We start from the raw sequence: 27,499 nt of genomic DNA on the forward strand, positions 1-27,499 counted from the left end.
ATAGTTATTAGTAACAACAACATTGCCTGTTGATCAGCACTTGTTGGTCGAATCGACTAGGCCTGCCTGTGTCTGCTGGCACTGTCATATGCTTGTTTTGTTCGGTGAAGATCTTGCTTTTAACGCTCACATGCAAAGGGTGTAGGTCATTGTTGTTTACGTTTTACAATTTAACAATTATGTAAAGTGTTGCCATTCCTGTCCACAGCCTTGTATTCACAATGGTAGGGGCATGTGTGTAATAAATAATTTAACAAAGGGAGCCTCTCTTTTCAAAGGTGTTTCACCCCTTATTTGAAAAATGTTTTTCATATTGTTTGTTACATGTAACGGTCACGGATTAAATTAAAAAGGAAATCTGAAAGTGATGAAATTCATGTTTGTGTAGAAACAATTATTCTCAATATATGTATTCAAATATGAATACCTGGAGCCTCATTTATGAAAAGTGACGCATCGCTGCAAGAAAACAGCGATGTGTCACTTTTCATTGCGCCCTCCTTGCGCCCTCCTTGCGACCCCAATGATGCATCATATTTACAATATGACGCATCATTGCGCAAGGACTTACAGATACGTCAGTATTTCTGACGTATCTGTAAGCGCAAAAGTGACGCATTGCTGGAGTGTGTCACAAAAGTGACGCAACTCCAGCAAAGCGTCCTTTCACATGGGGAAAGCCCCATGTGAAAGGGCTTGCGTCAGTCTTACGCCTGCTGTGAGGCAGGCGCAAGATTTTGACGCACCAGCGTCCTAAAAGTGACGCAGTGAAATCACATAGATTTCACTGCGTCACTTCTACAACCCTTTCTTGCGTCAATACGCCCCCCTTGCATACATTATACCTGGCGCAGGTATAATGTGGCGCAGGGGTTTACAAAGTGACGCATCTACCTAGATGCGTCACTTTGTAAATATGGCAAAACAGGGCGCATTTTTTACGCCACTGGGGCGTCACAAAAAGTGACGCACTAGCGGCGTAAAAGTGACGCATAGCCTCATAAATGAGGCCCCAGGATTATAAATACACTTTGGAGATTGATTACAAGTATCAATCTGTAAACAGGAGAACAACATGGAATTCATGGGGTCTCTCATTATTATTAAAAGCATGGAATCAGCGAAGGAGGGAGGATTTTGTCATTTGCAACCCGCGGATATTACACGTCATATGATGCCATTTGAAAGGATCTGATTTATAAACTGCGGATTGGAAGGTGTTTAATGCCAGGGGGCCTGTGTGTTATGTCACCCTGAGTGCTGTCATTCCTTCTACCTGAGTTTCCCAGGCCTGGCTATCCATAAACTCCATCGACTAGAGGCCTCTGGAGTGGATGGTGCAGGGCTCCTCAGGTGTGATCAGTTAATGAGTGAGTTAAGGTCAACACACTGGTGTATCAGGCCCACACTCGCTCCAGCCCTTTTTGGTGGATGGACTTGGTGACATCTTTTCCTGGAAAATCCTTAAGAGCAGAGATCGTTGTCGTATGATCCTGTGTGCTCTGGAGATAAATCAATAAAGCATATACCACTTCAAAACACATTTTGTTTATTCTTTGCCTGCGTAAATAGCTGATGTGGCGATTAACCAATTATTCGTTTTTTTATGTTTACTTCAGACGGATGATCTGCTGAGTTGCCTCTACCGGGTTTCATACTCGTGGTAAGATCAGTTTGTTCAGTGTATAAGCAGCAAAAACATTTGCTCCTCAGCAGCAACTGCCTGCACTAAAGTCTCTCCAGTTTAACTCGTTAAAAAGGCCCTTTCTTACTTTGACGAATATACCCGGCCCCTTCTGTCCATTCTCTGCTGAAGGAAAGACAATGGCACAACTGAACTCAGCCCTCCGAGGGATCGCTGGTAACTTAACAGGGCAGGGCAGCTATTTCAGCAGAAGTGCCAGGGAATTTCTTCAGCTCAGAAAAAATATCAGCGTTACAAATCCTGCAGGGTTCAAACAACCTGGAGGAATATTAAACGCTATCAAAATTGGAATCTCTTAAAAGTAAAGTGCGTTAAGTAGCAGCAGGGGACATTCTTATGAAATCAGGTTTGCTATCCCCTCGTTTTTTTTTGCATTGTCAGGGGAACGTGGATCAGATTGGAGGGAACAGATTTAGTGGCTAAGAATGTTGTGTGCATGCATACACCGGGTATAGCTAATTGTCTGCAACGCGAGAGCACTTTACTCATTCACGCGGCAAAATCGGTAATAAAAAATACATATGCGTCATAATTTATAACTTTTAGCGCGGGCGGATAGAACAATCTGCCCCCAGAGAAAACAAAAGATAACCATGGTCTGGCGTGTCTAGACCAACCGTTCTTAGCAAGGCTGCACTATTCTTTGTGATACGTTCTCTTGTTAACCCACGAACAGGGATTTTGTAACTTTGGGTCTCACCATAAAACTACTTGCCATTTATTTTAGCACGATTCGCAATAAAGGTTCGTGTAATACGCTCTTTTCAAACAGAAAACGTCCTGGCACTGTAAATTAATGATTCTTTCTTCATGATTTGCAAGTTAATTATAAGACAAAAAGAGGGAGAAAAACTTGGAGAAGCTTAGGGTTTGTGAAGTTGTGTGTATAATTTATATAGTTTCTAATTGATGCCGAATATGTTAATTTCTGGTTTATTTTATTTAGAATGCTAGGCCCAGCAGAGTTCCCTACTGTACAAAGATTTCGACACGAAACGTTGACTGCATATATTATTTTGACAAATTGCCGAGTTAATACCCCTCTAATAAACCTATGTCTTGTATTCTAGTAGACCTGCTGCAGGGATATCTTACTGCTAATTGGAAATGTGCATTATATATTTCCCTCCGTCTTAATTACCGCTCAACTAACTGCTGATTAACAGCATAAAATGCAAATGAAAAGGCTACATTTGCTTATCAGAAATTAATTAGTTGTGTAGTGTGCAGTTCTTGCCACTTCCCGAGCAGTGTGTTTATAAGTCCCCGGTTAGTCATTTGTGTCAGGTTTGGTTTTGCTGGAGTCTGGGGCCCAAACTTAATTTACGTCCGGAGTTTTGCAGTGTAATTCTTAACACAAAATAATCTTTTTATGGCCGTGGTTGGATTTGATATAATTATGTAGAGAAATATGATGCGCGACCTGTAGACAACGAAAATGTAATGGATAAGGAACATTTAAAATACTGCACATCTGCACTGGTGAATTTAATCCATCTGTGATATATAGAGCCTGCGACCCTTCCATACGTTCACTCTAGCGCTTGCTTTATTGGCCCTGTCTATTGTAATGTTGAATGCACTTCCGATCAACTCAAATCAAGCCAGCATTGTTTCTTCCTCGCGCGCTATGTGCGCATGTGATGGAGAACATTGAATGCCCGTTTTTGCAATAGTAACATCTGTAATTTACAGCTCTCGAGCCTCTTTCGGTCTGTAATTTCTCATTTCCACATGGGGCCCTCGGCCGGGCCACACTGGTAAAAAGCAAGCAAGTCCAAGCTAGCCTGCCCTCCCAGAGTAACTGTACTTCCGGTTTCAAAAACTCTTTTGAGATGGAGTTACCAGGCCAGGCCGCCTGTGTCGTTTCCGAATAGAATAAAAGGTAGTATTTTATAGATCCAACTAGCTGCTACCCACGCTGGTTACATTAGGTAAAACGCACGTACATACCTAAGAGGAACCCGGGATTGTCTACAGTGCGATGGTATGAGTCCAATTAAAATGGCACCCTGGGCGCACAGTTAAATTAAACACTGCCCGTCGACGATGCCAGCTCCTTGCCTGCTCTTGGCCGAAGGGGACGTCTGGTTCTTTCCCAGGTACTTGAACTTTAGGCTGTCGCGCTGTCTTTAATGTGCAACACAGTACAAACTAAGAATTTCCAGCCGACACCGACCCCGGAATCTCTGTTTTGAAGATGGAAGGCCTCTGTCTCAGCACACGTCTTGCTTGAGACGCTCTGATAGAGTTGCTCACTGCACATCGCTCGGCGAAGGCCCACCCGGATGATGGAATTGCCATGGCAACGGTGCTCTGCTCGATTTACAGTACAGGTGGAGCCAGGCGAGAGATAGTGGGAGGTACATAGCTCAAAAGCATGAACCAAACCTCGCAAAGAACCTTTTCTCAGCATCTTTTGATCTTTGACTTATCCAGGGTACGACAAAACATGGTAATGACTTGGAGCTGATAGATATCGGCATGTACTAACTTTCCTATTACGGGCTGTTGTTTGTCAGGCAGGCACCCGCAGCTCTCCATTCCTGACCCAGTACATGTTCATTGTATTTAATCATCATGCGACGAACTGCACAACACACGGTTCCTACCGATGAGAGCCGTGGCAGGAAGTGTCCACGCAAGAAACCGCACATCGTTTTACACTGCTTACTGCACAGCTGTGGCACGTGACATCTCCTGTACATCTTTATTAGGAATGCCAGATTCACAGGGTTGCAAGTATTGATATATTATCAAAATAACTTCACAACTGCTAATGTTTGGGACATGGAGGCATGTGGTGTACATTGATGTGTGCATTACCTGACATCTGCTCATCGGTCAATTGTATGCTCTTATTCAAGGAAAGCTCAAGCACTGGACATCGCTGATTGGATAACTTATGATTGACTTCCTTAAATGTTATATTGTTTTCAAGTATGCCCATTTTTTTTAACGAAAGATCATGTTCTGTTCAACGGTGCAGTGAAATGTTCTTTCTTAGGGAGACTATATCTATCTATCTATCTATCTATCTATCTATCTATCTATCTATCTATCTATCTATCTATCTATCTATCTATCTATCTATCTATCTATCTATCTATCTATCTATCTATCTATCTATCTATCTATCTATCTATCTATCTATCTATTTATCTATCTATCTATCTATTTGTCTCTTAATGGTTGGTTCAAAATGACCTCAAACTAAATAGTGAGAAGACGGAGGTCCTGATATTCAGGGACAGCTCTGACATCTGGTCAAGTGAGTGGTGGCCCAACTCCCTGGGTACCTGTCCCACTCCTGTCTCCCAGGGGAAAAACCTTTGAGTGGCGCTTGATGACGGCCTTTCCATGTCTCGCCAGGTGTCCAGAACAGTGACAACTTGTTTTGGACTCATTCAAGAAAAATCTCCCAGTTTTTGTCCATTGAAGCCCGAAAAAAAGTGGTCGTGGCCCTTATATTGGCCAAGCTGGACTACTGCAATGATCTTCATCTGGGAATAGACAATGGCCAGCTGCGACACCTACAGCTGGTACAAAATGCCGCTGCTAGACTGGTACTGGATCTTCCCAAGCATCATTCAGCCTCTTCTGCTCTCAGTTCATTGCATTGGCTCCCGGTGGACCATAGAGTCTTGTTTACGACTCTATGCTTCACCCATAATGCATACTACAGACATGGCCCTGTGGGCATAAAGAATATTTTTCATAGGTACCCTCCATCTAGGAATCTCAGGTCAGCTAATAAAAATCTGCTCGAGGTTCCCAGATTTAAAAAGATGAGAAGGGGTGGAAGAGCCTTTTCACAGGCTGCGGCAAAGGCTTGGAACGCTCTCCCTGTTTCACACTCGGGCCAGCAAGTTCACTCAATTTTCCGTATGACCCTTAAGACCTGGTTGTTTCCTGTGAAACAAATCTGAGTATGTATGCTGGCTGTGCCTGTAGGCTCGTCTTTGCAGAGCGCCTTGATGCCCTTGGGCTTAGTCCGCGCTTTACAAATTATTATTCATCTATCTATCTATCTATCTATCTATCTATCTATCTATCTATCTATCTATCTATCTATCTATCTATCTATCTATCTATCTATCTATCTATCTATCTATCTATCTATCTATCTATCTATCTATCTATCTATCTATCTATCTATCTATCTATCTATCTATCTATCTTGCTATCTATCTATCTATCTATCTATCTATCTATCTATCTATCTATCTATCTATCTATCTATCTATATATATATACATATATATATATATATATAAATATATCGAGAGACGGTAAGATGTGTGGGGGTGGCGTGACTCAAAAGAAGCAAAGCCTCAAGTCTGTCCCCCTGCCCTTCCTCTCCCAGAACGCCTCTTCCACTGACCTAAAATGTCACATTTGGTTATCCCACATAACACAGAGCATTGCGGGAATTTCAATTGAGCCTTGTATTCCATTTACACAGGGGCTGTAAATTAAAGGCTACTAGAGGGCCTGCAGCACTAATTGTGCCACCCACCTAAGTAGCCTAGAAAACATGCCTGAGGCCTGCCATTGCAGCCTATGTGTAATTTTACCTGGCAAGATAAATCTTTTTAACACAAGATGGGGTTAAGAGGTAATGCTCAAAAGTGCAGAAGAGGTGGATACGTCCTCCTCAAGTTATATTGTCAAAAAACAAAGGGATCACCCTTATGGGAAAGTATAGAAGTATTCCTCTAGACTACGTATCTTTCCTACAATGGTGGAAAGCACACAGCTTTGTTTAAATACCCCTCATCCACCAAAAGAACCCTTGGTGGCATGCTTCATCATCGGGGTCTTCCCGCTCCGCTGCGGGACGGGCATGCTGCAACCTACGACTATGTGGGAGCACTGGTATTTAAACAAAGCTGTGTGCTTTCCACCATTGTAGGAGAGACACGTAGTCTGGAGGAACACTTCTATACTTTCCCATTAGGGTAAATCCCTTTGTTTTTCTGACAAAATAAATCTTTTGACAGGGCCCACCCCTCCCTTTTTAATGCATATAAGTCACGCTAGGGAAGACCCTAGGTACTTTTAAGTTTTACATGTCCCGGTAGTGAACAACCCCTACATTTGTTTTTCACCACTGTGAGGACTACCTTTCCCATAGGATAACATTGGGTTAACTTATTACATTTAATATGTGGCAACTTTCAATTGGGAGCAGATGGGGGTATCATGTTTCGTGTCTGAAAAAATTTAATTCAAATTCATCTTTAATGGTAAAGTTAGGTTTTAAGTTACAATTTTGAAAATGTCCCTTTTAGAAAGTTAGAATTTCAATCTCTTAACTACTTTGTGCCTGCAGCCTGGTCCTGGGTCACGCGACTCGGTGTAGTTGGTCTTTGTGTATTGCTCCCAGACAGTGAGACAAAGGGGTGATAGTTTTTGGCAATATGAGCTATCTCTGACTTGATGAGGGGGAGGAGCTGTCACCTACCACACTTGTAAACCCGAAAGGCTCTGCCTGAGCACACTCACACAGGGGTTTTTCACTAGTATATTGTGATCCCAGACAATCTGAGGACAGGCAGGACATCAGGAAATTCCAAGCAGCTCTGGGGGTGGGAACCTCAAGAACCTATTCCCATTTCAAACTGGGCACCAGATATAAGTATTGGAACCTCACAACCAACACTCCAGTAAACCTCTTTAGTCAATCAAGCAGGATTTTTAGAGCACTGCAATCACCCCTGAGTTATACAGGTGCTGGGTCTGGACTGCTCTGGGGCTTCATACAAAAAGCCAGGTCTTGAGTCTCCTTCTGAAATCCTGGAGGGATAAGTCCTCAGGGGGATGGGGAAGCTGTTCCAGGATTTTGCGACAAGCTTGGTGAATGAACGACCTCCACTGTAGCTGCAGCAGACACAGGGGTGTAAGTGAGGGAGAGGGAGGCAGAGCACAGGAGTCTGAAGGGTCTGTGGAAGCCAAGCAAGTGGTTGGCATATGCTGGTCCTTGGTTGTGAAGGTCTTTGTAGGCATGAATCAGGATCTTTAATTGGCATCTCTTGGTGCAGGGAGCCAGTGAAGTTTCTTCAAGTGGGGGGTGAAGTGGGTACATCTGGGGAGGCCAAGGATGAGGCTGAGCACTGTGTTCTAGATGGTCTAAAGTCTCTTCAGGAGGTATGATGTGAATCCGGCATAAAAAGCGTTACCATATTCCAGGTGGCTGGTGACGAGGGCTTGAGTGATGGGATGTCTTGTGAATAATGGAAGCCATTTGATCTTACAAAGCATGTGGAGGGTGAGGATCTGTGTAATGGAGACTGCGTTCATCTGCCTCCTCATGATGAGTTTGCTGTCCAGGATGATGCTAAGGTTCCGGACCTTGTCCATGAGGAAGGATTCCAGGGAGGTGGGCCACCAGGAATCGTCCCTCAGCAAAGTGGTGCCCCTGAAGATCAGAACGTCTATCTTGTCTGTGTTGAGCCTATAGCAGTTGTCTTGCAGCCAGGTGGCAACGCTGGGTATGCAGAGGTGGAAGCTGGCCTTGGTGGTGGGGGGTCCTTAGAAAGGGAGAGGATGAGCTGGGTGTCGTCGCGTAGGAGATTATGTTCAGCCCATGGTTTCCTACTTGGCTCGACCTGTTGGAAGACTCGGAAGGAATGCTGTGCTGCTTTGCCAGAAAGACTGCTACTCTAATGCCTTAAGCCTGTGGTCCTGTTGCCTGAGTGAAGGACTGGGCCTGGACCATGAACCCAGGACCACCAGATGACTCCAAGGGCCAGCTGGCTGACCTCCTGATCAGAAGCTTCAGGGACAGAACAGGCTCCAACCACCTTGAACACAGCACCTTGTCCCCCAAGTAGTGCCCCTCAAGTCCAGGACCCTTGGAAGTGGGCCTGAAGGTACTATGCCAGTCCTGTTGTGATTCTGTGGGCAGAACTGATGCATCTCCGCAAAGCTCAAGTTCAGAACCATCACTGTACATTGCATCCCCGATGGAGGACTAAGCATTTCAAACTCTTCTTGGAACCACCACTGCACCACACATTCTCAAATCAGGCCTTCACATTACGAGCTCGCAACTTCTTTGGAACCAATAGTGCCGGACACATCTTCTGCACAGGACTATGCATTGCAAGCTTCTCATCTACAGCATCCTCGACAATGACGCAAGACTCTGCATCCTGGTGGAGTTATCTTACACCAAATTAGACATTTAATTTACTTATAAGTCCCTAGTAAAATGGTATACCATATACTCAAGTCTGGTAAATGAAATGCTTCTTGTGGGCCTGTGGCACTTATTGTGCCACCCGCCTATGTCGCGTAAACATGTTTCTGGCCTGCCATTGCAGTCTGTATGCAGTTTTAAACTGATGATTTGTCTTGCCAATATAACCCCTTTGCCAAACCTAAAACTCAGTTTTTAATACATACATGTCCCCCTAAGGTAGGCCATAGGGCAGGATGCCTTGTAATTAAAAAGTTTGATTTTTAAGTTTTACGTGTACTGATAGTGAAAAACTCCAAAATGATTGTTCACTATTGCAGCGCCTACCTTTCTCATAGGATAACATTCGGTTCCCTATTACATTTAATAAGTGATCATTTTTGTTGGGGAGCAGGGTGGGAATGCCATGCCTGGTGTCTTAAGAATTATAGTTAAAACCCTATTTAATGATAAAGTTGGATTATAGGTCACATTCTGAAAATGCAGTTTTTAGAAAGTTGACATTTTCATGTCCTAACCATTTAGAGCCTGCAGCATGTTCCTGGGTCATGTGACTAGGTGTAGTTGGCAGTTGACCTTTGTGTGTTCCTCCTAGACAGCATCAAAATAGAGGACCTGGGGGTTGGCAGGATGGGCCATCTCTGACCTTTTAGGGGGTAGAGATTTTCCACACCACACTTACACTTCAAAGGCAATGTCTCAGCTCACACACATACAACTTCACACTAGCCTATTATCCCCCCAGACAGACTGGGACCAATGTATGGAGGCAGGTAATCCCAGACACCTATGTGGGGGAAAACTCCAGAAGCTTCTCCCACTAAAAGTGGGAACCAGGTATAAATACTGGACCCTAAGACCCATTCTTCATATCACTTCTGGACCTTTGGAAGACTCGGGAGAAGAACAGCTCTGCTGTCCTGCTGCTCTGCTGCTCTGCTGCCCTGCTGCCTGATTTAAAAGGACTGGACCTGCACCTTGAACCCAGGACCACCAGAGTGACTCCAAAGGCTAGTTGGCTGGCCTCCTAATAAGCGCCTCAAGTACACAAAAGTCTCCAACCATCTTCAAACCAGCACCTGGACTCTGCCTGCGGGGAGTACTACCCCCCCATGTGGTGCTTATCCAGTCCTGGAAACTTGGCTGTAAGTCTAAAGGTACCCAACCAGCCCAGCTGTGGTTCCCATTAGAATTAACACAGCCCAACACTTGATGCAGCCTTCACAGTTCCCCATTGGACCTGCTGTGTAACAGAACTCACATCAAAACCCTTGGAACTCCTCATCAGAACTGATGCAGTGCCATGTAACTCGATGAAGATCTCCCATCACAGCCTTCGCAGCTCCTCATCGGAACAGAGAAAACTTGATGCTGGACCCTGCATTGCTCCGTGGAACCTCCACTGTGCGACACAGTAACTTGAATCAAGGACATGAAGTACAATTCTCAGTGGGCATAACCTGGTCCCAGTATCTGGCCCAAGCTCAATTGAAGTTAGCCTGAACTTGTGACTTTGTCCTGGTCTGGTGCAAGCCGATAACCACAGTTGCCACTTTGTGCTTTAAAGAACTACTCTTACCTAAATCTTCAAAACTGCAAATATGCGGTTTTACTGCTTAGATTTTTGTCATTTTGGTATCAAATAATTTATTAGAATTTTCTCTGTTTTCCAAAATTGGTGTTGGATTTTTCCTGTGTTGAATTTCACTTTAAGGCAGTTTGAATGCTGCATAAATACTTGACACACTGCCTCTAAATTCAGCCTGACTGCTTTTGTTCCCAACTACCAGCGGGTTAAGCACAGGTTGATTCAGTGAACTTTGTGGTTCACCCTACCAGGGATTGTGGCTGTTGTTTGAGAAGCTTGCACCCTCCTCAACCAACAACCCAGTGTCTCACAATTATTGATTCTGGCTTCAGTCAGGGTTGTGTGGATGCTTAGTTGACTTTCAAGATGATATCAAACACTAAGGGGCACATGCATCATTGGAAATTGCATTGGCAAATGGTGCGAATCGCAAAATTCGACCGTTTACGAATGCAATTTCCATTTTTGAGATGCATTATCATTTTTGTTATTTTCGCAATTTAAGAAATGGCAAAATTGCGATTTCTTAAATTGCGATTGCATTTAAGGAATCTCAAATTGAGATTCCTTAAATGCAATGCATCAAACTTTTAACATTTGCGAATTCGCACATAAAGGGAGCAAATTACCATGAAGTTGACCTTCATGGTAATCTGCGAAAACTTTGAAAAATGCACTAAAGTGCAAAATGTACTTCTAAGCAGATTTCAGGGGTGCAACAGGGTGTCCTTTGGACACCCCTGCACCCTTGAAATTGCATTCTTAATTTGCGAATTTCTAATGGTGAATTGCAAATTAAGAATGTCTTTCCATTCCTTTCTGTGGGCCTCTAGGAATGGATGGGGAGGTATTCCTTAATTGCGATTCTCAATTAGAGAATCGCAATTAAGGAATTTTAAGAAATCGCTATTTTATTTAGCAATTTCTTGATGCATTGCAGTTTGCAATTCCTTAATTGCGATTCCTTATTTTTCGCAATTAAGGAATCGCAAAATGCAATATTGACGTATGTGCCTGTTACAGTATTACTATGTTTGACTTTGACATTCTGCCCAAAGCCCTGTAGAGAGAAATATAATATGACTACATATCTGCACACTCCAATATTTTCTGCCTCTTTAATATGAAATCAAATGTGTATAGGTCTGGGTATGTGCACTTGTGTGTATGTTTTGTACCACAATGTAGTTATTGCTAATGCAATGCTTTCTTATTGTTTCTTTACAGCTTTAGTATCGAACCAAACTATGACTTTCTCTACATCTATGATGGTTCAGACAGTAACAGTGTCCTGATTGGAAGTTTTCAAGATAGCAAATTACCAGAGAGGATAGAAAGCAGCTCTAATTCAATGCACCTCGCTTTTCGAAGTGATGGATCTGTGAGCTTCATTGGTTTTCACCTGGAATATAAAGGTAAATTCATAAATATATTTAATGGCAGATCCTCTCATCCTCCCCGAATGTAATAGTTTATTATTCTAATTTAGGCATACAACTGTTGAATGCCCCTGCTTTTCATTTTCATTTACATCTATGCATTGATTGTAAATAGGTGTGGCCTTTTACGTTCTACATGCATACTATGAAATTCCCTTAAATGGATATCAAATCACATAATTTACATTAGTCTTCACAACAAAAATGTTAGAAATAAACCACATAGATGTTGCTGTCATATGCCATCCTTTTTGAACCTTACAGACTAATTAAAGGTTAATCTTCTCAAACATTGCCTAATACCATCAAAGTTTATGTGACCTGCGCTGCCCATGAAACAAAATCCAACGTGAGGTGCAGGCAATCTTCAATCACTATCCAAAGCATCCTCGTAAACACCCCGTTTCATAGAACAGGGATACAATCTTTATATCCACCGTTGTTGAATTGATGTGAAATGCAAAATCAAAAAAAATGTTAACCAACATTTAAGCCCTCTTAACATTACTTAGCTATTGGTTGAATCAGTCTGAGAAGAGCTGTTTGCAACTGAATCCATAAATCCTAGCATCTCCACACTACATTTCCTTGAAAGGGCTTCATAAGGAGTGCTTCTCACTAAAGGCTTGGAAGATTGATTTGTTTATTTGAACATACATAAGCTGAAAATGTATGCCCTAAAAGCTTTTTTAACCATAATTGATAGTGTATCATCTGAAATGCAAAATGATGAGATTAATGCCTACGTATTAATCATAAGTTGATGTTATTTTAGCCAAACTTCGCGAATCCTGCTTTGATCCGGGTAATATAATGAACGGGACCAGACTTGGTATGGATTACAAATTGGGATCAACAGTCACCTATTACTGCGATGCTGGCTATGTACTCCAGGGCTATTCTACACTCACGTGCATTATGGGAGATGACGGAAGACCTGGCTGGAACAGAGCCCTACCCAGCTGTCATGGTAAGTGTTTGCATAAAGAGAAAAAATACTGCAATACTATAACTGTGCAACATCCCCATACAAGATTGTATTAAATCTATGGTACTGAGGATTGTCCCGAAGGAAATTTTTAAGTATGGGCAATTTACAATGCTATTTTAGAGAACTATTATTGTAGTGGATTACAAACCTATAATTAATTATTCAAGTTGTGAAAACCGAATACTGGTTAACAAATGCAAACACAGGCTATGTATTTGCCTTGCTTTTGGTAGGGTGCTTACTTATAATATCACGTTGGAATGGGCAAAAGACATGATCATATTTTTCTGAGAATTTTGTTAGAAAATAACATAATTCTTTGTGGCATTCATCAGCTGTTGGCAATCCATCCTTTTGTATGGACTCCCTTTATACTTCTGCATAGCTGGGATCTTGACTCCTGAGCAAATGAGGGCCGATAAACAGCTCCTAACTGTGTGTGTCCTTTCTTAAGTGGAAAAACACTTTTACTATTAAATTGACATATTTAACCTGTTGGTAAGTCAGTTGTAACATGCATTCATTTTGCTAGCTAGGAAAACTCAAATCCAAATGTAGAAATTCAAAGGAAGCTAACTCTGCTTATAATCTGCAACACTAACATGAAATCAGCCATGTAGCAACATAGACCAGACATGTTTTCCACATGTAAATTTAGGTCTGCTTTTGCTCATTGAATGTCAGATTTTACTTTCTGGCATATCATCAGTAAAAGTGTATTAATAACATTTGCACAGCTGCTGATTTTTACATTGCTGGGAGTTAAAAGGTTCTTATATGTGCACCTAAATGAGATAACATAGGCTCAGAAGCCGTCTTCTGTGATATTTTTGGTCTACATGTAATTATTGCTAAATTCTATTTAGAATAAACCACTGCTTTGGTTTTTATTGCTAAATTGCTAAAACGGCATATGCGTTTTTTCATATTTTTAACCAGTCTAAATTGGTGGCTTAGTTCCTGCTCTCTAGTTAGGCTTCCGCAGGATGAAAGGTAGTTGCTGCTTTTCACACCTTGTTTCCTCTTTGGAGAGGCGATCAACTGACCCATTCTAAAACATTCTCGGAACAAATGCTTTCCAATCACTGGAGATCCCTCCCAGATTAAACCTGTTTTTAATAGATTTTGTGGCACTTAAGAGTGAGGGCCATTGCAGACGTAAAAGTGTTTCAGACCACCGAGTTTATATGCAGGTGTGACTAGATATGTTGGTATGTTTCTTTGATTCAATGGCAGCCAGAAAAAATGGTTTTGGGCAGCTTACATAAAGACGGAGACACCTCTATGCCCATTTTCTTCCACTGTCCAGTTTCCTACATTGGTTGCGTGCTAATGTTGAATGTTCCACCTGGACATGTACAAATTTCGGAAAAGTTGGGATCAAGGAATCTGAGTTTTTCCACTATTGGGTGATAAGAGTAACTTGGGCTTTTTGATTAGTCGCCATACCCTATGCAAGGCTAGGTGCACACACCTGCTAGGATAGCTTCATGGGGGATAGGGCACTTTACAAATACACACAACATACATTTGAAACACTGCTTATAGACTGTATGTCATATTTTTCAGATTTGTTGTCTTTCTTTGAATGTGTTCATGAGAATATTTCAAACCATACTTAAATACACACACATCAATGGACTTAAATGAAGAAAACCTGACAGACTGGTGCCAATTAGCGTCACTCATAGCAAGCCCCTTGTTATGTCAGTGGTTGAAAAGCATTCCATAATGGCCTTAGTGGAGTTTTAGCCCTTGCTTAATATCTAAACTTCACTGAAAAGGGTATGAGAAATATCATTCCGAATTTACACTCTACATGATTGTGGCATACTTTGAGCAATACACCCAGTTATCAAATGTCCTGAAATCTGCATAATTCCCCAATTTAATATTTGGCAAATTGTCAATTTACAAGCAAACACCAATCTAAAAAACGTGGGATGCAATCAAAAAGATGTATTTTATTACAATTCCCCTTGTGAAATGGAGTTGAATACATACAATAAATGCTATGAGTAACAGCCTTGAGACTGAGAGAAGTGTCCTAGGGAACTTGACTTTTGCTAAACTGCTGTAGAGACTTCCTCTCCCAGACTGGTTTCTGATCCTGACCTTACGCATCAGGACGGCTAGTGAAGACACGGGTGGTGGGCCCACCGGTCCCCTGTGCACAGTGAAGGGGAAAGTAGGCAGCTTCCAGATAATGAACTTTGTAATTTTTTGACTGCCACATTCTCATGGGTGCCTGGAAATAGGCACTATGCTTAGTTGCACATATCTTAGCAAATTATCATCTAGGGATATACGATTCAGAAAGACAATATACCATAAGAAAACCATGTCCCATTGCAGAGCACGAGAATCTGCATAGGTCTCTACCACAAATGACCACATCATGATATCATCAAGCACAGACATGTTAAGAGGCGATCATGTTTTCACTGTTCTCAAGATGTGAAGATGTGTAGTGCTAAAGGGGCCAACAGATGTAATACTGCTGTTAGTGTACGGTTAACAATAGGGACTAGGGAGGATGTCACGCTTTAGAGTAAACAGGGAAAATGATATATAGGTGACCTGTGTGAACCTAAATCTATTGTGTGTTAGTCATCATTCCACGGTGTAAATTGACTGCTCCTAGAAATGAACTGTTTACTCGCTCACCCTCACCTTTCCAATATGGATTCACTGTGTCCCAGCAGAGAAAACAACCCTCAGCGCTAGGATACTCTCACGGGTGATAGTGCGCTTTATAAATACACATAACAAATAATTTAGATCTCTTTTCCAGAGTAGGCTCAATATATGATCTGATATGACATGATATCCAGATTTTTATTACATGCAGGGGTGCCACAAAAAAGAATACAGAAGTAAAGATTTTCTACGCTGAAACCGATGTGACCTAACAAGAGTTGGTTCTTATTATAAGTTTTTTCAATCTCAGCATTCAACAGCAGCTAAAACATCCTTGTGGAAACTAGTCAGAAAATGAGGAATAACCCCATAAGTGCAGCAGCACATATTTCTCCGTTATTCTCCATGTTTTAGGATCATCTCTTAGGGGCCCGGTAACTCTGCATTCTGGAAGAAGCAGTGCTCCTGTTAATGGCAATATTGGAGCGAAATTAGCACACTGAAACGCCTAATACAACCTGTAATGAAGTCCATTGCAATCAAGTACATTGCTGAGGACAGAAACCCCATGCTTGAAAGCCTCATCGTATAAAACATTCCACATAGTCATTTGTTAATATCAGTTGGAACAGAGGTCGGGCTGGATATTCATCAGAGACTTGGGCTTCTACATTTATTCTAATGGCTTCGAATCTAGTTACATGTGTTTTAATGGAGGCTTTTGTGGGGAAAAAACGTTACAACAGCAGAGATATTTTATTAAAATGTAAAGTCAGCTTGTATCAGCATTACGCATTGGATTCTGATGTAAGCCGGTCTAAAGATATTAGTTTAAGATGATAAATAATGAATCTGTTTTTGTCATTTTGTCCTTACCGTGCAGCCGTACAAGGCAGCTATATTAGAATGATTTATCTGTAGCCTGGTATGTCTGAATAATGGATTTCATTTGAATGCATTACCTAAAAGACACTCTGGGTTACGGTTCCCTGTGCAAACCGTGTCTCTGAAAGTATTGCACAGGCAGAGATATGCAGTTACAGTACTGCAACTCAAAACGACAAAAGTGGATGCTAAAAAAAGTCTTCCGTGTTGGAAACGACGTACCTACAATGGTCCGAGCATTTTGAGCAATAGTCAACGAACTAGGGGGCATATTATCAAGAACGGCGTTAAAATTATCGCTGTTTTAGCGGCAGGAAACTGCCGCTAAAGCAGAGATTATGGGTTTGATAATATGCCCTTGTGAATTCCCATAGAAGCCCATGTTCACACCAGAACATGGGCTTCTATGGGAATTCACAAGGGCATATTATTAAGCCCATTATCGCCGCTTTAGCAGCAGTTTCCTGCTGCTAGAACGGCGATAATTTTAACGACGTTCTTGATCATATGCCTCTACATTCAGCCTAAACGTCTGCTTCTTTTCTCTTTCACTTCACAACGGAATTGATTCGATTTTCAGCTTGATCTGTCTCTGCACGATGCAGCTTTCTATATATTGTATTCGTGTAATAAATGTAAATGTCACTATACTGTAAGCATTATTAAACGGCCCACTTTTTGTTCTACATAGGGGCAAAAGTATGTGGCAAAACACTACAAACAATCAGAACATTCTTTACAGTACCCATAGTTCCGGTGTGGTTCTCTGTTTCATACAACGTAGTTGTGCACCATACAGTTTCACTTTTAATGAATATAGATGCCAAAGAAGAACACCAGGAATGATGGAGACAGTATAAAGTCAAATAAGAGAAAAAGAGCCCTAGGCTAAAAATAAATACCAAGGGGCATATGAGCAAGAACCTCGTTAAAATTATCGCCGTTTTAGCAGCAGGGCACTGCTGCTAAAATGGCGATAATGGGCTTGCTAATATGCGTTATAGAATTCCAATAGAAGCCCAGGTTAGATGTGCAGGACATCTAACCTGGACTTCTATTGGAATTCTAAAATGCATATTAGCAAGCCCATTATCGCTGTTTTAGCGGCAGTTTCCTGCCGCTAAAACGGTGATCATTTTAACGAGGTTCTTGCTAATATGCCCCCAAATGCTATATCATGACCGTGCGCGCTCTCATAAGGCGGTGTTATGCACCTGTTTTTATTCGACTGCACTGCCTAAGAGGCATAGATTTGAACTGGTAATTGTTCCCAGAGTGCCCGAGCTGCAAAGAACACAGCTCAGAAACACAGAGAGGCAACCACTGTCCAATGCTCAAAATCAGCTTTCATCATTGTTTTTGAATGTTTCTCTCAGTTGCTTCGTTTTGCTGTGATTCTTGCAGCTTGTTTCTACCAGGTTTTATTTTGTGAAATTGTTTTGAAACTGCGAAGTAAAACTCTGAAGCTTCCTCCTCAGCACAGTGCCAGTTGGCTGCCAGTTCTGACCTGAGTAATGAAGTCAAGCAGAGGAAATTAGGAGTAACCACGAGGGCTAAGACTGGCACGACACATAAGCCAGACTGTCGGCTGGCACGGATCCTCAGTAATGGCCTAGGGGAAGTAAACAGTTCAATTTGCATCTCCTAGTGCGAAAATAACATTTTGTGCACTTTATTTTTCAAGTGTGCTGAATTGGTTGTTTTTGTAGCCCTATATGTCGGCAGAAAGCTGAAGAAAAAAAGTAAGCATTAAGGGATCAAGTACCATTAGATCACGTATGCAAAGGATATATTTCTACATATTAATTCCATGGTTAGCCTACATAATAGATAAGTCTGATACTGTGTATATATTCATGATATTTATGTTCATTATAATAATAACATGGAAAATGTGTTTTTGATCACCTTCTAGATTAAGAACTTTGCCAGCGCTGATGAATGTACAGTCATGTAAACTCCTGCTATATCATGGACAAATTAGCGTATGGCATATTTTTTATTATTTGTTCAAAATTAAGATTTATATAGCACTGGCAAGACCAAAGGACGTCAGAGCTTTTTACAGCAATAACATGTTCATATCAGATATCCAGTATATTAGGAGAACAGCTCTATCAAATCAAAGGTTGAATAGAGGGAGAAAAAATAACAAAGGAGAGGTACAGGGAGAACTGGGAACAAAGATGCTGTCTCATTGGGCAATTGATGTCCCGCTAGAAGGGCCGGCATGGGTACCGGGCGTTTTGGTGTGCTGCCAAGCTGGGGGCTGATTTCGTTGATGGGGACCTGCGTGTGCTTAAAACCATTTGTTTTGCTTTGTTTATTTAGAAGCACATGCAGGTCCCCATCAATGAAATCAGCCCCCACCGCAGTGAAATCAACCCCCAGCTTGGCAGCACACCAAAACGCCCGGTAGGCAGTCCGGCCCTGCCCGCTAGTTGAGATGCTGGCTGAGGGGGAGATCCTTTAGCTTTCTTTTGAAGCTCAAGAGGGAGGAGTTTGTCCTCACATGTACTGGTATGGAGTTCCAGATTTATGTGGCATATTACCAAAATCTTTTGTGCATGTGAAAAGAGTCCCTCTGAAGGCTGGTTTGGGAGGCCATACACTGCATCACCACAGATGACCAATCCTCAGCAGTCTGAAGGTTGTCTGAAGCATGTCCTAATGTAGGCACAGAGTCCGACTTCACCAACCTTCTTGGATCCCACGATATTTAACCTGAGTTATATGCTCAGACTTAAGGGTTAAAATAGAAAAAAAATCCATTGATATATTGATGTAATTGATTTTGATATATTAACGTACCTGACTAAGAGCCAGCTATCTCAACGCTGGAAATCATGCTCACCTCCTGAGGTGGAGAACTGAATGACAGAAATAAGAAAATGGGCATACACTGAAATTGTTATGGAGATATTGTCCGGCTGTAGAACAGGAACCATAAACGTAGCAAAGGCATGGGTTATACTATTCCCTGATACAATTGCCCAAAGGTAATTTGCAGTCTCCATGAAAATGGAAGTAAGGCTTAGACCATATTCGATATCACCCTTGCATTTTTTACAATTTCCAGAAGATTAACTGTGATCAGAATTGGACTGGCCTACAAGGCAATTCAGGCAGGGCCCCACCGCCTGGTCACTATGTGGGCTGTTTTTTGGGCTTTCTTGGGCCTTTATGTGGTCTGGGGGGCAGTTTGTAGTACTGATTTTACTACAAACATTGCCTGGACCAAGCCCAAATCTATGCAGACTTCCATACCTTCCACAACTCTTGTACAAGTTCAAAATTTCCCCAATTTGCAAACATGGGGCTTTTTTTTTTTCAAGGTTCTTCAAGGACTAGTGTGTGCTTGACTCCTGTTAAGAAGTCTCAGGGACATCAAAGACTTCACCTACCAGTGCCTGGGCTCTTCTTCTGGAGTCCTGACTTGCCAAGTAATGCCAAATCCAGTCCCTGGGCCCTTGGAAGTGGAATACGGTGAACTGAAGGAGAAAATCCACGCATTGACTCCTAGCATCTGTTTTGATAGCTTCACCACTACAAACTTTAACACAAATTGGTGCTGCCAGCAAAAGAGTGTGGTTCACAATCAATGCATCAGCCACGACTTTCACTGCGGGCCCCAGCTTTCTGTCATAGCATGTCAAAAGAACTGCAGCGGTGTGAGTTTCGAGCACCGCATCACTGAAGTCTGTGACGCACCTCTCCGATGCAGAGCCTGCTTCATCATTGTGGAATCGATGCAGCGCGTCTGGATTTTCGATGCATTGTCCCTGGACACTGATTTTGTCATCAATGTTGCCCAGCAGGAAGGAACCGAGGCCACGTGTCTGGAGACTGACGCATCACCTCCCCTTCCAGTAAGGAACTGAAGCATCACCTCCCCGGACATTATAGAACCGATTCATCACCCCTTGCGCAGCAATAATGAGCCAACACATCATCCCTCCTGCCCCCATTTCGTATTTGAATTTTGACGCATCCAAAGTACTTGGTGCTAAAGGTGATGCATCAATAGATTGCTAGGGACGGAAGTGATTTAACTTTTAAAAAGTGATGTCTTTACTTGTGTATGTTTGATTTTTGTTGATTTGGTAAATATTGTCTAGTTTCCTAAACTGATGTGGACTCATTTTGTAGTAGTTTACACTGTTACTGTGTGTATGTATAATTGCTTTACACAGTGCCTCTGACATGAGTCTGACTGCTCAGGCCAAGCTACCAAGTGGGTGAGCAAGAGTTATCTTAGCTGTGTTACTCACTTACCCTGACTAGACTGAGAGTTTCTCCTTAGGGTGCAAACCACTGCCAACTACTGATGCCATTTCTAACAACAGCATACACTTGATTTGACCGATACAAGGGGGGGGGGGTCAGAATTGTTATAAATGTATTGTCCTACAGAACATAATGGGGAGTAAAAGCATGAACTGCTAGTCATTATTTATTAATCTCTTGCATGGGCTAAATTGTGTCTGCCTATTGTCTCACACATGAACAACTATTTCCTTTATCTAAATTCTGCTTCTCATTGCACCATGCATCTGTGGTTGTTGTGCCATTCATTTCTTACAACAATTGTTTTTTCTCCTAGAATTAAAGGCTGACTGAGACAAATAAATAATATATTCTGGTCCTTGATGTAGACAATTTAATAACACTGATGCAGTTGTGGATTCTTCCTTCAAACATGGCTTGGGAATTTTCTGTCCAACACAGACCATAATCTTTCAGTACACTCTTCTCATAGGAAGGAAGTTTAAGTGGTGTTTCAAACAATTTAGATCTTCTCCATCATAATTTCAATGATGGGGGATGCGGCAAGTAATAAACACATGGTCAAAATTCAAGTTGATGGATTCTGTCAGACTTGTAAGATGTGAGCTAAGTAAAGCCCAGTGCAGGGCTAAGGAAACAGAGCAGGGTAATAATTTCAGAACTATTGTCTCTTGTGAAAGATGCATCTCAGCTGGTGCAGCTGATTAAGGTTTTCTGTGTACTTCTCTCCCTGCTTTGTTTTGCCCTGATGGAGGTAGGGATGGAGAGCAAGGCTTGACTATGTTGATATGTATCTTGAGAGCCCAATTTGGTGGTGATGCCAAGATGAAGGAATGTGTTGAGATTCCAACTAATTGCCTGGATTGCAGCATGCATAAATAGATGTACCCCTATCTTTTAGTCTTCACAGGGCAGCACCAGTACTATCAACTGAATATAGTCTGAGACCTCAAATTTCAGCCTGGAGTATGAGAGACTATTTCGCAAAAGTTGTGTTTTGTCTCAGAGGATTGCATGCACAGTTAAGACTTTGGCTTCCCTCTTGTCTTATACCTTGGTGTGATGATCCATCACGGGACATTAATCAAACCTTGATTCTGAAGTCTTAAAAGAATGATTTGAGTTAAGACTTTTGGATTACATCCTCAGATTTAAGTCAGTTGTAGTGAATTTGTGGGATACCCTAGAGGTTTTGTTACTGCAGGTCATTGAGGACCACATTTAGCAGCTACTCAAAGGCGTTAGCTAAATATCAGAGAGAAACATCATCTTACAGAAACTGTGACTTGCGCTGGCTGCCTTACAGGAGCTATGATTTTAACCTCCAAATGAGGTATCCCTGAAGAATATGGTCCTGAAAACTATTATTTGGTGGTTTCTATGGTCAGAAAGCTAGGACAGCGTTTAGTACAAATTAGAGTAGTGTTCATTGGTGTCCCTAGGTTGCCTTCTGCAATCCACAAAAGAAAGTTTGTGGAGTCTCTTTTTACCATATTTGTTCTGCATGGACAAGGCAATCCTACAATCCCTATGCCTTTTCTGTCGGGACACGTGCATGTAAAACTTATAAAATGCTGTGATTAGGAAGGAGGAAGCAGCGTAATTAAATAATGAATATAATATTGCATTGTTATTTTTTTCTCAGATTGACTTGTGTGTGCAGCTAATATTCACAGTAGTCTTTTGATGCACAGTGCCTTACCACATAATTTGTGTTTGTTCCATTGATCGTGTGTGATTCCTTTGAGTGGGCAAAAGTAAATTAACATATCCTGAGACAGTAACACATTTAATACTACATGCAGATTTCAGATATATTTCCTGTTAATGTCTTAAAATGCCTTAGTACATTTGAAAATGAGAACGAGTTCCAAAATTCTCTTTCTGTTATAAACCAATCTGTCATTTTTCAATTTGCAATACTAATACTACAGAGTGAAATGTTGTTTGGTGAGTGGAATTCTTCTACTTCACAGTGAAGATAAGGAATAACTTGTTCAGCCTCACAACTTAGGTCATTGCATTTGAGCTGTATTGCATTACAAGGACATTTTGTAAGGACATGAAGGTTTGTTTATATACCTGTGGTAATCGTCGAAATGAGTTCTGTTCTGTTGTGAAACTGATTATGATTGTCATCTATTTTGCATAATGAACTGCATGGAAATGTAGTCGAGAGCCACAGTTCATATAGCAGAACTTTGAATTTGCGCTTAATAATTTTTGTAAAATTATTCTAGTTTCCAACATGAAAAATCACCTTTTATCTAAGACTTTATTTTAAAACCAGCATGGCTAAACAATGATTTACATTTGCTATTGCTCTATAATTGGGACAGGGCTATGCATCACTGGGACAGGGCTATGCATGGTCTCTCATAAAATCAAATTAAAATATATCAAAGAAGCATATTAAGCAAAGAACAAACCGGTTATGTGTCTGCTGTTTTACTACAAAATAAGCCATTAGCACGTGTGCAATTTCTGAGAAATTTGGTGAGAGATCAATGCAATATAAAATAAAACCACAGCCGATATTTTATATGAACATTGCAGTCTATCATGAATACAAATCACTTTGAAAAAACAGGATTTGAAGCTAAAGTAAAAAGCAAAGGTTAGCATAGAATACCACTTCATGTTTAGCGTTATACACAAAGAACACTCTGCTAAGCATTTTATGCAATTGAATATCACCTGCATGGCGATTGTTCCTTAATAATGTTCCCTCTGGGCACAAACGAACATTCCAAATTTCAGAAGTCATTTTAACAGAAAATAAATCTGAACATTGAGCATAATTAATATAACAAAAAGACATTTTATGCCACGCTCAAAACTAAACACCAGAGTAGTAGCAAAAACAATATTTCTTCCGCACATAAAAGCCTTTATATATTACTTGCCTTGAATACAGATGGAATTACATGTGAAATAAATACTTAGTATTTGCACTTAAAGTGCACAACATTTCCAATGACAGTATTCTGAAAATGTAAATTCCATTACTATTATCTGCATTCACAAATGATGGTTCTACTTAGTAGATCAATATTTGGGGTGTGCAGTCTCCCACAGCATGGAATAAAACACTACATTGTCAAGGTGAACCAACATAGGCACTAAATTAGCCCCAGCTAAACCCCCTGCCAGCTATGGCACAGAGCAGACAGGCTTTACTTAGGGCAATGTGCAAAGCACTCACGCATTGCCAAAATAGTAATAAATCCAATAAAACTCGGCAATAAAAAAATTAAAATAGCACCCAAAAACACTAAGTGCCAATAATGATCTATGGAAGCTGTAGACTGAGACCATGGAGTGATTTCAGGTAGATAACAATGGAGCACCAGGTGGATACACTTGGTGGGTTTTTTCTGGTCGAATATTTTACATTAGTCTTTTTTATAGAGCTCAAATCTTCCAGGAGGGCAAACCTGAAGATGTGTCCTTCAAATGCGCATCAACAATGGCCACCTTTGCCCTAGGGTCCCAGTGACTGTTCCAAAGATCTTGGAAGTCCAACCATTTTTAAAGTCCTAACTTTTAAGGTTTTCTGGGACTGGTCCTCTGTGTTAATTGCAAGACTGTGTAACTTAAAAATTCCCTTCGATCAAATGTCAATGACAGTCATCATTCTTTCCATTCAATCATGCATCCGTATCAATGCCAAAATAGAATACCCTCACAGATGTGGATACAAGCAATTAAAAGTTGAAGCTCCAAAGTATAAGAAAAATATTACATTTTATTTTTGTAATTGATATCAAAAAATGTTAAAAACACAGTAATTGGAATAGATCACATTGACAATCCCCCTACAATTATAAAAACATTAAAACCATCACAAAAGAAACATTAAGGTGCCTTGTTGCAAAAGCATCCCAAATTATTAATTTGTCAGGATCTATCGTCACCGTTAGGCTAGTATCATCAATCCTAACACCATAGTCCCTCGAATTTAATCACAACAGAAGCGTTGATGCATTTTGGTGTATTGCCTGCTATGCACCACCTTTATCAAGACAAGGGCTGTTGATTGTCTCTTTTCTTTTAGCACATTAAAAATTCAAAATATCTAAATAAAAAAACATGTCAGTATATTATACTCATAGCACATTATGAACATTTTTCCAAATCTTATAATGACTTCAACATTGTGTACTGTATTCTTTTAGACTAAAACTCCTCTGGTCATTTTTAAATTTTACACACCAATATACAGTGATATACAGTGGTTCTATCCACAGTAAATCGGAGATTCTCCCAACCTGGCACTGAAAAGACACTCATGTCATCTTACATACTCATCCACTTTCATACTCCAGTGAGCAAATTGCTCTATTAATTAACCTATAAGCTAAAGAGGCCATCCTTAAAGGAGGAAATATCAATTCAGTAACTCATAGTTACATATTGAAACCCCCCTCCCTCACCTCCCCCCGCATACCTCCAAGGTGTATCTCCTGGGGCCAAATACTGCATGTACGCCTTATAAACGGCTGCAGTAATCCTTCTAAACTACAGAGGAACAAGAATAAATACATAAGGCCACTGTCGACCTGACACTATTCTCAGCCTCAGTCTTAAACTCTGCGGTTAGGGCATCAGGCTTTAATTACCTATATTCATTCAAGGGTGTGGTACATAGACACAACTTCCTCTGTTTGCCTTCTCCACAGGTCTAAGTAATGGTCCTTAAGCTATGAGCATTCGCTTCAGTAGACAACAAGCCTGCTGTATAATTACAGCTCTCCTCTGTGTGATTGATCTAAAAAAGAAAAGGAGTTTGCAATGCTGGCCTCTAAAACGGTCCTAAATCCCCTTTGCATAACCATACCAACTTCATCATGTGGTGATGATTCATTACCTGCAGATATCTGTATTTTTATATGGCACATATTTCATCCTCACTGCTCCGGGGACTCAATGCTGCGGGGCACTGCTGGTTAAAAAATCCCCACTGGGTTTCAAGAACTTTATAGATGCTCCGGTTTCCAAATTCGTTAAACCTTAAATGTAAAACAAATAATTTTAACCCCAGTTTAATGGGGACCGTGTATGTCTCCATCCCCCGCGGTAACTATAGCTACACATGGTTCTAACCTATTTGTAGCTAGCTCCCTACATCTATTCTCGCTGCGAAGACACATACCTTATTTTCTGGAGAAAAAGCGTGTCACGTACCAGTCTCGGATTGTAATGGAGTAAACACCCGTTCTATGCTGGCGTTTCAATACTGTCTATATCACCCTAAATTACTCACACCAGTGGGAGTTGGTTTGCGCTGTCTCCGTTTCTTGGTGTCGCATGAGTTCTACCTCATCTTTCTGAGCGCCCCGGCTTCCCGGCTTCACAAATACCGTGAAGTCTGTAATAGGGACACCTCAACGATTGTCCTACATTAAAAGGTTTATTGCGGTGGACCTCCGCTGAGTTCCCGGTTTAGACACATATCCGATTTCAAAAGAGTTACCACCATTCACTGATCTGTCTAAATTTATATTTTCATGGAGCCGCCTATTCCCGGGTCCTCCTCTCATTACCGTAATACTCCTAAATGTTCCCTCTTCTGAATAATGTTACATGCCCACTAGCTGAAACTTTTATGATTACTCATATGACTAAGATCAGTATTTCAATATTTCGAATATCGAGTTTCTTAAATATAGGGATTCTTGTTGCCTCGCATCAAGTTAAGATATACATTTTTATCCTGTATTTCATACATTAATGTTCCCCACTAGAGGAGTTGCTTAACTCGGCAGTCACATATACTTAATACATTGTTGCTCCAAGCTACGTGTGTTATACCAGAAGGGCATAATGGTTCTAGGTTTGCAACATCAGATGCAATGCCGGCCGGAAGGCATGCCTCCAAAAATTACCCATCCACAAACCAGTGTGCCTGTATCCTAAGTCATGTAGTAGGCTGGAGTTCTGAACCTATCTGATGATCACAGCATTTTATCTTAAGGGATCAGTTAGTTAAGGAGCCTTTCCCTATCCTCTTTTGAGTTTAACCCCATTCTTACTGTATTGAGGATGGAAATATACCACTGCTCACAGTGTTTCCGTTTGGCAGTGGTATAACCTCCCCGCCTGCTGCCACTATTTGTTTCTAAAAATGAACCAACTCACATCTACATGTGTGTGGTTCATTTGGGCATAGTGCTCCACCAGAGGAGCGTTCACCTTCTTATTCCTGATTGCTGATTTATGCTCTGTGAGTCTTGTCCTGAATACATGTCTCGTCTTACCCACATAACCTAATCTACAGAGGCATAGTAATAAGTAGACTAGATTTTTACTCCTGCAATTGTTCAAGTCTTTGGCTATAATTGTCTGATTATTGTAGGTAATACTCTTCCCTTCAATACCTTGATTACAACTATTACAATTCCCGCATTTGTAATTGCCATCACTTTACTTCCTTCTAAACTTAATTGTCTGATCCCCCGGTTCTCTGTAGGTATGTACTAGATTCCTTTTTAAATTATCATTGCGTTTAAACGCAAAAATGGGGGGTTCTAATGTTGTTGATTCACCATCATTAAATAAAGCCCAATTAGAATTAATTATGTTTTAATTGTATTACTAATGCTGGTGAATTGGCTGACGAAAACAATTGTATTCTCTGTTGCACCCATTTGTTTCTTTCCCTGTGAGTTATCCAGCATACTGTCCTTATTATAAAATCTCGCTCGTTTGAAAGATTGATTAATTACTTACTTGCGGTAACCTCTATCTTTCAATTTGA

At 41.1% G+C, this 27,499-nt stretch overlaps 1 protein-coding gene across 1 annotated transcript in view; it reads left to right on the top strand.

Annotated features, from left to right (window-relative positions):
• CSMD3 (CUB and Sushi multiple domains 3) overlaps window positions 1-27,499 on the top strand; it is a 3,006,114-nt gene that overhangs the window by 2,155,417 nt on the left and 823,198 nt on the right. The window contains exons 30-31 of the mRNA XM_078686868.1: window positions 11,725-11,912; window positions 12,712-12,906. Of these exons, the coding sequence (XP_078542994.1) occupies window positions 11,725-11,912; window positions 12,712-12,906 (383 nt within the window). The remainder of the gene's footprint in view (window positions 1-11,724; window positions 11,913-12,711; window positions 12,907-27,499) is intronic.

Source organism: Lissotriton helveticus, chromosome 4_1 (genome assembly GCF_964261635.1).
Source record: "Lissotriton helveticus chromosome 4_1, aLisHel1.1, whole genome shotgun sequence".
In the NCBI taxonomy this organism is placed as follows: domain Eukaryota; kingdom Metazoa; phylum Chordata; class Amphibia; order Caudata; family Salamandridae; genus Lissotriton; species Lissotriton helveticus.